At 39.1% G+C, this 13,210-nt stretch overlaps 1 protein-coding gene across 4 annotated transcripts in view; it reads left to right on the top strand.

Moving 5' to 3' along the window:
* The window catches only part of RAD51B (RAD51 paralog B), a 457,006-nt gene that overhangs the window by 39,678 nt on the left and 404,118 nt on the right, over window positions 1-13,210 (top strand). For 3 of the 4 annotated variants that reach the window (XR_009745095.1, XM_061463287.1, XM_061463285.1), the window contains exons 2-4: window positions 2,144-2,237; window positions 3,081-3,194; window positions 6,567-6,683. Coding sequence is in view for 3 of the 4 variants with exons in the window: in XM_061463287.1 (XP_061319271.1) it covers window positions 2,154-2,237; window positions 3,081-3,194; window positions 6,567-6,683 (315 nt within the window). In the remaining variant the exon portion in view is untranslated. Of the gene's footprint in view, window positions 1-495; window positions 553-2,143; window positions 2,238-3,080; window positions 3,195-6,566; window positions 6,684-13,210 lie in introns of those variants that run through there. The other variant, XM_061463286.1, reaches the window with a different exon arrangement.

Raw genomic sequence — 13,210 nt, 5'->3', positions numbered from 1 at the left:
ATAAATGAAGGTATGGATAGCACTCTCCATGCCGAAGGCTTTCCAGTTCGGTAGGTGCTTTATGTGCTTTACGTGTAGAACTTTCTGGGGCACAGCGCCACCACCGGCCGCGGAGGTGGGGAGGCGGAGCGCGCCCTCCCGCTCCCGGGCGGTATCGCTCCCGGCATGCACTGCACGCCACCGGCACTCGTGGGTGCGGCGGGATTGGCTGGAAGAGCAGCCAATCGCGAGTGAGGGCCTTGCCCAGGGCCCCGCCCCCTCGCGCAGCCGCCGGGAACGTTTGAAAGGTCTGAGGTACGCGGCCCTCCTCCCGCCTCGGCCCCGCCCCGCCCCGAGGCTGCCCCTGCCCCTGCGGCGGGAGCGGGACTCCAGGTGCCTGCGGCGCTGCCGGGGTCAGGCGCGGGTCCCGCAGCGATGGGGCACGCGAGCGCCTGAGCCCCCTGGGCTGCGCGGTGGGAGGGTGTCCGCCGGTGCTCTCCTTCAGGGCGTGGGGCTGTGTTTTTTCTCCTTCCAGGCGAAGTGCTAATGCCAAGCTCCTCTGCAGCACTTGGTGTAAGTCTATGCCGGTATATGTGCATTTTACCCCCTCATGGGTGTCCTTGTCTACTCGCCGGTCCCGGGGCCGCCGAAGGTGCGGGCAGTGCTCCTGGGGGACCACTGTGATCGCCTCAGTCAGTTGACAGAGGTTTGTGGTGTATGTGTAAAGCCAGGAATCACCATCATGTGCGAGGTAGCGTGCAGGTTGTGTAGTTGGTAATGAAGCTGGCAACTCAAAGGGCACGGAACTCTCCAAACTTTGATTTTCCTGCTGTCTAAAGAAGGTTTTGTAGAGGGCCCAATGAAATTTCCATCTTGCGAAGATGTGAGGCCTTTGCATCTGCAGAGGTAGCAATTTGGCATTATGTAAAGGCCTTTTTATTTTCCTTAAGCTTAGGGCTAATTAAATACCAGGAATATTGTCTAAAAATACGTGTGAAACAGTCTTATATGCTTGAATATACATGTAGGTTAGGAAAGCTTGTGCTCTAGGTCGTACTGGGCCGAATACTGTCCTGTGGAGTTTTGTTCAGTAGTATGTAATTCATAAGAAAAAACAGGGACCAATGCAAATGGCTGAGAGCTAAGGGGAGAAGGATTCCTAGTGGCAGTGCAATCTTACCTGCTATGTAAAACAGCCTTAAGGCTTATCTGAAATAATCAGGTATGCTTTAAGCAGGACTCTCAATAAATACAATTTAACACCCTGGTGGTATTCAAGGCCAGGTTGGACAGAGCCTTGGGTGACACAGTCTAGTGTGAGGTGTCCCTGCCCATGGCAGGGGGATTTGAACTAAATGTTTTTAAGGTCCTTTCCAACCCGAACCATTCTATGATTCTGTGATTTTGAGTGAGTGAATATTCCACAGTTGATGCTGCCTTGGATTAATGGTACTTTTGTTCAATTTTAAAATAATATTTACATTGTAGTTCTCATTGTTATATGCTTAGCTTTGGCCTCTGATTTCTTCTACACTGTTGGCTAAAATAAAGAGCTCCTTGTTAACTGTGTTTGTTTCATAAATTGTCACATAGAATGATATGTGTTTGACTAGTTTGACCATGTTGAGTCATGCTGAAGTATTTTTCCAGCCCTTCAGTCTTTCTGCTGTCTCCTTTCCAGGTTCTTCCTGTTCTTTCAACATCTGTCACTAATCCTGGGTCACCAGAACAGTGTTGTGTTCTAGGAGTATATGTTATAGGGCTAAGTACTTACTGTGATTATTGTTTGTGTTTAGGCATCCAAAGAGAACCTTATTTCTTTCCAGTGCAGTATAGCATGAGGAGTTCTTGTTCAGTTTACCACCGAGTGAATTCCAGCTTTCTTATGTCCCAAAATCACCTGTCCTGTAAACATTGCTGACTCTACTGGCATCATCTCACACATGGTCAAATATGAGGGGATATAATTTAACATAACTGCTTTCAGAGTGATAATATAATGTAACATAGACTTACGTGTATCACAGTCTTTTTTATATGAGCACGTATATACAGACACACATGCAAGTGCACCAGCTTTCCTGTTCTTTAGCAGGAGTGGGTGAAATTGGCCACATATCATACTCTAAGCATCTTACAAAGTTTTGGTTTGTTTGCCTTGTAGACTGGTAATCATGGCTGCTAAGAAACTCAGAAGAGCGAGGTTGTCTCAGGAGCTGTGTGAAAGGCTGAGTCGCCATCAGATCACTACCTGTCAGGTAAAAGGGTTATTTTATACTTGTGGGGCAGAGGTTTTGTGGGAGGTTGGTTATTTGTTTGTCCAGGTTTGGTTTTTATTTCTGTGTTTTCATGCATATACTGTTTACTTCTTTGAGGTTTAATTTACAGGGAGCTTTACTTTCTATAAAATAGGGGCATTGCACACTCCATCTGGCTTGCTGCCTTGTAAAAATACGGATTTAAAGTGATAGATGCCCAACTAAAACATTTAAGCTTCTATGTACTTACTACCTTCACTTCTAAAGAGCCCAAAGTTGCTTTATTTTAGCAGGGGTGTGCAGCTACTACTCGTGTTGGGTAAGGCACTAATTTGTGAACACTTAACAAAACACATGTATACTGTCTAACTAGTGTGTGAACAGGCTGTGAAGTTACACTGTTAGTTATGGGTTGATTCAGCAGTATGTTCTGAAGTTGCTGTTACAAATGTGCTCACCTAAAGAGAGCCAAGAGGCCATATATATTTCAATAATACGCATCACAGATGCAGGATCTAGGCCTAGGACTGCGATCTAGAAGACATGCTGTATTTTGAATGTTATTTTTAGGTAGATAGAGACTTCTGTGGGCAAAAAGGTGCTATTGCAATTTTATTACACAGCTCTTGAATGTCTGGTCCTTTGACTCCATGTTCTTTATAAATATAATTTCTTTTAACATACTGATACCAGAGAAAGTTAGGAGAAGTATAGCATAGTAGTGTATGACGTACCACAGTATACATTCCATGGGTTTACCATCTAGTTGTGTATATTGCATCAGTTTAGTCCTCAGTCTTGATTTCTAGGTTGTAATCTCTGATCTATTCTGTCATTTTTCAGGACTTTTTATGTCGTTCCTTCTTGGAGCTAATGAAAGTGACGGGACAGAGCTACTATGATGTGCAGAAGCTTCTTTGTAAAGTCAGCCGAGCTTGTGCTCCCAAAATGCAGACAGTAAGTGTGTGCGTGTTGATTGCATCTGGTTTTGATGCAATTTCTGGGAAAAAGCTGAACAGTGTCACTCATCTTTTTACATGGGAGGTTTGCAATGTCTCAGTTTAATTGCACAATAAAATAATACCTCTATTTTTAAATTTAGATCTCTGAGGCACTTTAGTTTGATGCAGTGACTTTTATTAGGCTTTATATCCTCAAGAGATTGCTCAGGCTTGCAGAATCAGTTCTGAGTGCAATAGGGAAATATGTCATTCTGTCTTGCAATCCAGCATCTAAAAATTGCTTCTGGTTTGGACCCTGCAAAAAAAACCCCAAACCAAAACACAAAAGCATTGTTTAAAAACAGAGAATAAGAACGTTTAAAAAAGCAGAGAATAAGAACGTCAGTATAAATTGCTTTTAGACATAAAATGTGTGTCAAGAAGTGTAATGATACTGAAGGTAACTTGAGGATTTGTTCCATCCATGTAAGTGAGCTGTAGTGTGGTTTTAGGCTACAGGTAGCCTAACTGGGCCAAGTGCAAGGAGGAAATGCATGTTAGGTGCAATGTAGGGGCAGGATTTTGTTTTCTTTTGAATTTGAGTGAAAAGATGTCAGAAATGGGGTCTTTTTAGAGTAGAGAGTACATGGACAGTTCTGGCCTGTGTCAATACAGCCTGTTTGTTATTTCTTAAAAAATAAAAAAGCCCTGTCAAAGTTTATGATGTGTATTTGGCATAGGAACTTTGTAAAACTTTAAATTCACAAGCATGCTGCGTTAAAGTTAGTGATATGCAGAATTAATATGACTTGTACTGAGTGGATTAAAAGTGAGCTAATTACACATCAGCATTCAATCAAATTTCTTTGCCAAGAAGCTGGACATATACTGAAGCTTGTCAGACAGCAGTTGTCAAGGACTGTTAATACAGAGTCAGCATGTAGAATCATAGAATCAACTAGGTTGGAAAAGACTGTTAAGATCATCAAGGCCAGCCATTACTTCAGGACTGCTAAGACCACCACAAAGCTGTATCTCTGAGGGCCTCATCTGCACAGTTTCTGAACACTTCCAGCTACAACCAGCTATGTACATGCATAAAATAAGGAACTGTAGTTCCAGAACAGAGGACGTTGGCTATTTTTAAGGTATGTGGATTGAATCTCTGCAAACACAGGATTTCAAATGGACTTCAAGTGAGAGTGACTGATATAACATCATGACTGATACAGCAAGAATGCTTGACAATGCCTTTGAGTAAAAAAGTAAATAGATAATAGGAGTTATAAATAAGGGAAAAACACTGTTGAGATACAGTATGGGAAGCACCAAGCAAAATTTAAGAGTATGGCAAGATCTGAAATAGAACTGTAATTTCTGGAAAACTTGCCTCACAGTATAAAGTACAGAGTGAAGCTTACAGAGCTTACAAGAGAAGTTAGTGAAGGGGTGACTTGATCACATGATATGCTGAGTAGAAAAAGGTAATTATACTAGATGTCTCTAGAGTCCAGCTGAGCAGGATCTGGTAACTGGAAGATAAATTAAAAAGTAAGTCCCTGAAATGAGATGTAATGACAAAATCCTTAGAAACTGACATAAGTTACCATATTGAAAAGATCATCTGAGGATGTGGTAATTTTTCATTCACTTGGACTCCTGATTTAACTGTTGAATTTTACTTTATTTTTTTACTGAAAGTCTGATTCAACCCTCATTTTCTGGGTTAAATATGGAAATCGGAGTTTGTTAGTCAGGAAATGTAGACTAGAATATTGTTTCCATGTTCTGTGGGTTTGTTTTTTTTTCCCAGTCTATGGGGTTTAAGTCCTGTCAGAGGTTGAACAAAAAAATTATAGAACTATGTTGCAAATACTTCTTAATTAGTACAGTATTCACTCTTAAGGTGAACCTGAACATAAACTCTGATCCTTTTGAGTGAGGTAGAATTCATTGTTTTTTGTATTGGCCTGTTCTGTGTTTTGAAAACTATTTTTCAAGTTTATTTCTCCTCAGTAGAACTGAAGAACAGAGAAGGTCTGAATGAAGTTCAAATATTACTCTAATATGCTACCTGTCATAACATAGGGAAGCACTGTAGCATAAAAAAAGGAAGGTACAAGCTATTGTCCCTCAGCCAGCTGGTAAAACTAGCTGGAAGCCTTTCTGATCAGCTTCAACAAAAATGCTCACTTGCTGGCCCAGTAAGTATGGACTAAACCGTATAGGATTCAATGGTGTGTTTATTTACCTAGCTATCGATGAATCCTATGGAGGTGCTTCCATGGTACACTAAATTCCCAGCAGACTATCTTAAGACTGGGGTAAATCTGATACCTGCATTTCTGTAAGGCATAGACTGTGGTCAGTCATGGCAGGCTATGGGAGTACACTGTGACCGGGCTTTGAGAATCTCTGTTTTTGGCACAGGAGTCTGAAACCTTTGGGAGCTCTTAACTGTAGCTACAGCAACAAGCTTTAGATCAAATCAAACTTCTGATGTTCAGGATGCTCAGTGGTTGAAGAATGTGTCAGTTTCAGCATCAGTTTTGGCATATGTCTGCAAGATGTAAGCAACTCCTGTTTCTTTTGGAAACTTCATGTTCTGGTGTTTCCAGATCAGCATTTGCATTTTTTTATTTCTTCTTTTTCTGGTTTAAATTGATCCTCTGAATGAAAATAATACTTATGAACTAGAATTCTGATCTTAATCTATTCCCAACTATTTTCTACTCTATACCTGTCTTGTCTTCTTGACCAGCCTTCCTTACAGAAGTGGAAAATTATGAATGGCTTTGGGATCACCCCAGGCTTGGTCAGAGACTTGGAATCTTTAGCAAGCCTTTCTTTCAATCCAGGTAGTTTCAAATTGGTAATGAATGTTGGCCAAGAAGTTCTTGGTTTAAGGTTTTATGTAGTGTTTTGTGTTGGTCACTAGTGACATGTATAGTGTTTACTTGTTTAAAAGTTGGAGTTTTACAGGTTGAAGGCAACCCTTGTTGAATAGAAGCACAGAAATCATTTGACACGTCATTATTAAAGGCTTATTATTTAATACCGTGATGAGGAAGACACGATAAACTTTTACATTTACTCCGTGAACTATAAATAGGATATAAATGTGAAGGATGATGAGGTAAGGGAGGAATACAACTGAACATAGTAAGAGATTGCTCACTGGTAAGTGTTAAGTCATTCCAGGCTGATGAAAGTAAATGCAAGAAGTTTGCTATTTGGTTGGACTTGATGATCTTAGTCTTTTCCAACCTGATTGTGATTGTGATTCTATGATTTCCATTAAAAAAAAAAAAAGGAGAAAAAAAAAGGAAAAAGATATTTTCTGATTTGTGTGTTTGCTTACTTTTGCCTTTTCCCCCTCCTCTTGTAGGCTTATGAAATGAAACTGAGGAAGTCTGTCAATCCCTCTTCAGCCTTTTTATCTACCACGCTGCATAGTTTGGATAAAGTCCTGCATGGTGGAGTGCCCTGTGGATCCCTCACAGAGGTAACTTGTTCAATATATTTTCCTGCAGTTGTGCCTTATACCTGTCCTGTGACAGGTGCTTTATACACAACATACACAAAATTTTTCAAGGAGAAGAGCTTTTTCCTTTTGTTTGGTAGAGGCTGTACTTTTTTGGTGTCTGTTCCACCCCATCCCCCCCCCCCCCCCCCCCCCCAGATGTCAGGTAAGAGGGAAAATGAAGGAATTAAAAAAATTGGTGATGTTATTTTCCTTTAAAAAGTAGGAAAATTTTGCAGGAAATTTGGGAGAATTGTTGGCTGGATTTTACAGTGGCAGAGTTGCAGTGGTTTTGTGGTCAGAGCACAAGGTGCTGAATCAGGAGCCTGCCCTTTTAATACTGACTTATGTGGAGACAGTGTTCTCACGGGAGAATGCATAATTGGTACATAAACTCTGAATAATCCTAAAAGATACAGCAAGGCCATGAGAGGCCCAAAGAAGCTTAAGCAAGCAAGATAAGAAGAAGCTGGAATTCACTGAGTTAATGAGAACTGTGGACTGTTGGCAAGCTTTCGAGGTCAAGTTCTCACACCTGTGCTTAACCAATTACATGTTAGTCACTAAGGGTCTTCAAGACATGTATCCAATCATAATATGCCAAATCACTGTAACTGCATGTAAGAAATAGTATATAAGGAGTTAAGGCTTTGTAATAAATTTGGCAATCACTTGATCACATTGATCGTCTCTGTGTTGTCCGTGACTTCCGCATCAACAGAATTATTCTGACTTTACCAAGTCATTAGTTTTTATGAAGGTACCATAAGCAATCAGGACAAAAGTGTGACACATATAGTCATGAGAATGACTTTACAGAGCTGTAATATATAATTAATTTAAGCAATAAATATATAACACATTCTTTGTTGAGAAAGACTGGAATTAAGGGCTCTATTATATGCACATACATTGAAAAACTGCAAACTGCATGTACGTCTATAACTCTCACTCTCTGGACTTTGGATGCAATACTACTTTTTGCTTGAAATTTTATTTTAAGACCAATGGACTTCTAAGACTGGAAGAATTCATCTTCTAGTGCCTGGATTTCTCTGTGGCCTTGCAGAAAGTGATTGTAACTTGCATAGTTTCTATAATCTGGAAAGACAGGGTTTGTGTAGGTGTTCATAGGAGTCACTGAGTGTTTTGAAAGCACGAAGATGTAATATTTACCTTAGGAATTTGCTAAACTACCAGTGGAAGTGGAGAAATGTGTATATTGGAATATCAATAAATGTGTGCCCTATTCTGATGTAATTCACTTTGCCATCCATTGTAGGTCCTTAGTAGAGACAGAATCCGTAACTCAGTGGATACTGGTTTTATGCAGTGAGAGATATTTGCCGCCCTAAAGTTCTGAACTCAGCTGTTCGCTTGAAATGTCTTGTGTGCCTCATGCTCTGAATTTAGATAAGGTGAAACCATCTTTTGCCAGGAGCATATTAGCTGTCCCTACCAAGTGCTTTCCTTTGTCTACTGTGGCAAATTACCACAGTAGAGGAGTAGAAGTGAGAAATTACAAAAATCTTACTCTGAGGAAAATATTTTTTCCACACCCTATAATCAAAACTAGGTTTGTTGTTATCTCAGAAAACACTTACGGAATGTGTAGTGACTTAGAGCATATTAGTGTTTAAGCAACGCTGAGTTTAGACTATAACAGCTTCTGCTCTAGTAAACTCATAGGTAATGGGGGAATATTACTTTTTAAAGATTCTAAGTATTTCTCTTTTATAAGATGTACAGGAAAATACACCATTCAGGTGTTCATGAAAATGATTAAGAAAGCATCCATGAACTTAACATTGATCTGTCACAATTATTATTTTCATCCTATTTAGGCCTAGCTTTGTTACCAATTTACTGTAAGCAAATCAAATTGGAAGAATTTAATCTTAAGATGAGTACTACAAGTCTTTAAATTCTGGGAGAAAAGACTGGCTAAATTTCTTTTCATTGAAGAAGAGCAAGCTGTTGTTATACGTACCAGTGGGATATGTAGCATCCTGAGATAATAACTGTGCTGCTGTTGAGGATAGAGTCTTTCAGCAGGAGGTTAGGTTTTAGTGCCTAAAAATATTTTTATCAGCAAAGCAATGGCCGCACTGGGTGTAGTTTGACTCCTTTTATTTTGGATTATTGTTCATGCAGTCAGCTGATGAAATAGCACAGCATATGTTTGGAAAGAGATGGTGTTCACTTGCAGCTGGTACCTGGCTTTATGAAATTTCCATTTGGTCCACTATTTCTCAGTGGAGGCAGAGAATGGTTGGCCACGTCTTTAGGCTGCTTAAACTTCCGAGTTCTGCTTCTTTAGTTGAAATGGAGAGCCACCACTGCACAGGTAGGAGAAAGAAGTAGAGCAGGGATTGCCTTTTTTGTGATGTGCTGATTTGTCCTCGAGCCTGTGAATGGCTTATGAGTGGTGCCCAAAACAAGGATGTCACTCTTCTGTAGGTTAACCCAATCTATTCTGCCTTCCTTCTTGTGGCTTGGCAGTTTTGACTAAGGTGGCCAGAGTGTAGAAGTTTGCATTAAAGGATCCTGGAATATTTTTTCCCTAATTAAAAAAAGTGGATGTGATCCTTTAGAGTCAGAAGAGCCATCCCGTTAACTTACAAGGCTGCTGAATGTCATGAATATTAATCCTAAGCACAGCTATCACTCGGCTAGCAGTGCAGTCTCTGTCTGACCTGTTCTTGCTTGAAGACCAGGTAGAATGGCTCTGGAGCACAGAGAGACTTAAGCTTGCCAGTTGCCATGTACATGGCATTGCTCCAAGGGCCATCCAGGAAAAGAAGTGGTTGACATGCTGGGAGTTTTACTGGAGTTCAGCTAACCTTTGAGTTCTAGGTTTTGGTTTGATGTAGTTTTATTTATTTATTTATTTATTTATTTATTGTTTTATTTGAAAGCAAGTTCTGCAAGCAGTTGACCTCAAAAGATTGATGTTCGATGTAATTTTCCTGAGATGGCATAAAATACCACTCTTTAAGAAGTAAATGCAAATGCTAAGTTTTCCAGAGCTCTGTAATTTGTAATACCTCTCAGTGTGGTTGATTATCACAATACTCAATTTTTTTCCTCAGTGTTTCCTTAAAACATATAAATGTTTTAAAAAATGTTTGAGATATAAAAAAATCTGAGAAAATGTTACTAACTTCTGTTTTAATAACGGTCATACGCTGTATGTATCAATGTATTTAAAAGTAGTTGGGGAAGTGAATATATTCAAAGATAGGCTGAACTTTTATCTAACTGTAAGTGAAAAGCACTGCAACAGGAGAGGTGTTCCATTGGAATTTTTTTTCTGACACCCCCTCCCCCAAAAAAAAGAACCAAACCAAACCCAAACTTTTTTTTGTTTTGTTTGTTTTTTTTGTTTGTTTTTGTATTTTAACATATTTTGGTTTGAAATAGAGACCTGCCTAACTCTGAGATGTTGAAGTCTGTACAAGACATCTGGTGGATGAGCCTAGAACTGCAGGCTCTGCATCCTACCGGTAGCTTGGTCTTGGTTGCACCCTCATACCAGTTTGACAATATTGATGCATAATAACTGTTTAATTAGAAATGTTATAGGGAGAACTAGGTAGGCTCCGGAAATTAGATGACTAATTTAAGATATTAAAGATGTCTTTTAAAAAAAAAGTTTGTTGCTTTTATTTAGCAGCCTTTTAGGTGCTAAATGTGTGAAGTAATCAGGGCATGTGTTGAGTGTTTCTCAGCAAATGTAAAGGCAGAGAACAATTAACTCTGCAGAAACTGAGTTTCTCATTTAAAGCCTGGTTATGGAGATACTTAAAGCATAGTTGCAAGCGTCATGAGTTCTGAAGTAGCTGGCAGCGCTACAAGTGTTCTTTAGTATGACTGCTGGATGAAATTTTAGTAGAAAGCTGACAAGTGTCTGCTGCTGCTGCTTTGATGCTGTACTGCAGCTTGTGAAAGCTTCCAGGTTGCATTCTTTTCGGATTCGATTGGTTTTTGGAACGTAATAATTTAATTTGCTCTTTTGCAATTTACTGGAGCATAGCTGACCAGCAGATTACCCTTTTTTGTTATTAGACAGGTATTCTGAAAGAAGTTTTCAAAAATATGTTGCATGCAGCAGTCACTTCCTGACTGGCGTGGCTAAATCACTGTCTTCCTGTTACTTTACCCAGCAGTGAGGGTGGTTGGAAACTTGGAATTTGAGTACATGAGCCACGGGGTTAAGACTTGTGGGGGTAACTTCTACAGCCAAAGCCGCTTGCTTTTTGAGTGCCAGAGGGATTTGATTTCTGTTACACTGTCTCAGACCATTTTTTTCCCAAACCACTATTAGGTTTTGAGTTGGAAATTAAATCATAGCTGAAATTTTGTGGTCAGCTGTCAGCTTTTGGCCAACTCCTCTGAGGAAAAATTAAAGTAAGAATATTGAAGAGTTTAATCCCCTGGTAGCTGAAGAAGAATTAGCTCCTTGTGATTTTGTCCAAACCGTACAGATGTGCCAGAGAAAATAATATATAGCTTAATGAAAAATAAAAGTATATTTTATTAGCAGAGATAAATGAAAAATGGTTGCAGTCTTCACATTTCTATCTGGGTGGACTTGATTTTTTTCTTTTTTTTTTTTCTCTTCCAGAGCAAATTTAGAATAAAACAAACTAAGCAGACTTTTTACAGACATTCAGTTTAAATTATGGTAGAAGAATTCCAGCTTGTTATTTTAAATGAAGATTTTAGTGTTCAGAACACTTGCTGAACCAGCATTAACTACAATTAAATATGGTAGTTCTCTAACATTGTTTACTGTAGATTATTTAAAAACCTATTTTGATGCCCTTTAAAGGAATGCTGTTGAAAGATGAAGTATTGTCTTTGGGAACACAAATTTTCTCTCACTTCATTGGCTTGTTTCCTTATTCTACCTCATACTGTAAAATTCCCTGTCTTTCTCTGATAGGATGCTTGTATTCTTGGACATTTTTACAGCATCTCTTCTGAATTAGCTCCTGCATTAGTCACTGAAATAAATATTTCCAATGCATCTCTCAGGCAAGGCTGAAACTACAAATGTTTTATGAGGTCTGTGCACAGTTGTCTGAACATTTTAACAACTGGATTGATGACCTCCCCTCATTCATTTCAAATCTTCTTTTTAACTAGAAACAGCTGGTAAGATTGCTTGGCTATCACAGGCTAAGGGATATGTTTTGCCTCTGCAATTTTTATATATGCTCTGGGTTAATATTAAAATGTGGCTGCTGTTGTTGATATATTTTGTAATCTAAGTACCCTAGATGGAGGAGAGATAATTGCAGAAATTATTATTGGCTGATTCCTGTTCTGTAATTTGTTAAATGCAGTGTGTGCTTCTAAACAAAATCATCTAATGCTTCTCTTCCATTAAAGTTTAGAGTAGGTTGACTGATATAGCTTGGTTTTCAGACCTTGTTTAAAGACAAAAGTGATTAAAGATATTTTAACCAACTGTTAACAGTAGCTTAATGTGTAACTGTAGCTAATGCAGGCCTTCACTGTTTCCTTGTAAAGTTTCTGTGCTCCAAGTCATGCTGCTGCTGCTTAAAACAAAACTATAAGGATACTGTAGTATCTTGTGGTGAAAGGGTGTTTGTACTTAAACTATTGTGCATTTAGGATCAAAAATCAGTTTGATTTTGAGTGTCTGTTGAAAGGTTTCTTTTTTAATTTAAAAGAACAGCTCTGTTTTTAAGCCTTTGCTTTGGCAGTGCTGTTTTGAGAAGGTACGCTATGTTTTGCAGTTTAACCTCCTTGGTGTGGCTTACTTTTATAGCACGTTATTATTTAGTCCCTACTAGAGTCAGAATGAACTCACTACTCTTTGGTTTTAAAGTTGCTTCAAGTTTACATTTCCTGATTTTTTTTTTTTTTTTTTTTTTTTTTTTTTTAGCCCTCTTAGTATTTAAGATATCATTGTCTCCCTTCCCAGAAGCAGTGACAATGTGATATGGTATTTAAAGACCCACTGTAGTAGTGATGAACATGTGATTATCTGAACACAGAGCTCAGCATTCATTTACAATCTCTGCAAGATCTACAGTGGATGAAGAACAGCATGCTGCAATCTCTAGTAGAAAAATCTTGCTCTCTGAAACTGTGGCTCTCTTCAAACAATGTGTTCTTTTGATCCTTGTGGCTTTTCTCTTGGATAATACTGGAACCATTTCACATAAGTTGAGTGTGCTGTATTTGCACGTGCAAATCTTAACGTAAGATTTCAGTCAGCGCAGGTGGAAGCTTAAAATTGGCAAGCTGGTCTGAACCTTAAATGGTGTTCATTCTTGAAATATGGTAATAGGGAGCTAATGCCAATGACAAAGCACATGCTACATAGCAGAGTGTAGTCTCTGGGCCGATAAAGTTTGTCTTATGTATAAATGAGGTCCATACTGAACATTCAGTCTTTATAAGGTAAGTAATGACACTTGTGATTTCCAAGGGAGACCTGGTTGTAACCAAGGTAATGATGACTCCTAAGCAGT

The sequence above is a fragment of the Pezoporus flaviventris genome, unplaced genomic scaffold (genome assembly GCF_033815535.1).
Source record: "Pezoporus flaviventris isolate CSIRO_AGI_PZ_B2104156 unplaced genomic scaffold, CSIRO_AGI_Pfla_v1 ptg000036l, whole genome shotgun sequence".
Taxonomy (NCBI): domain Eukaryota; kingdom Metazoa; phylum Chordata; class Aves; order Psittaciformes; family Psittacidae; genus Pezoporus; species Pezoporus flaviventris.
This window is presented reverse-complemented; position numbering and strand designations above follow the sequence as displayed.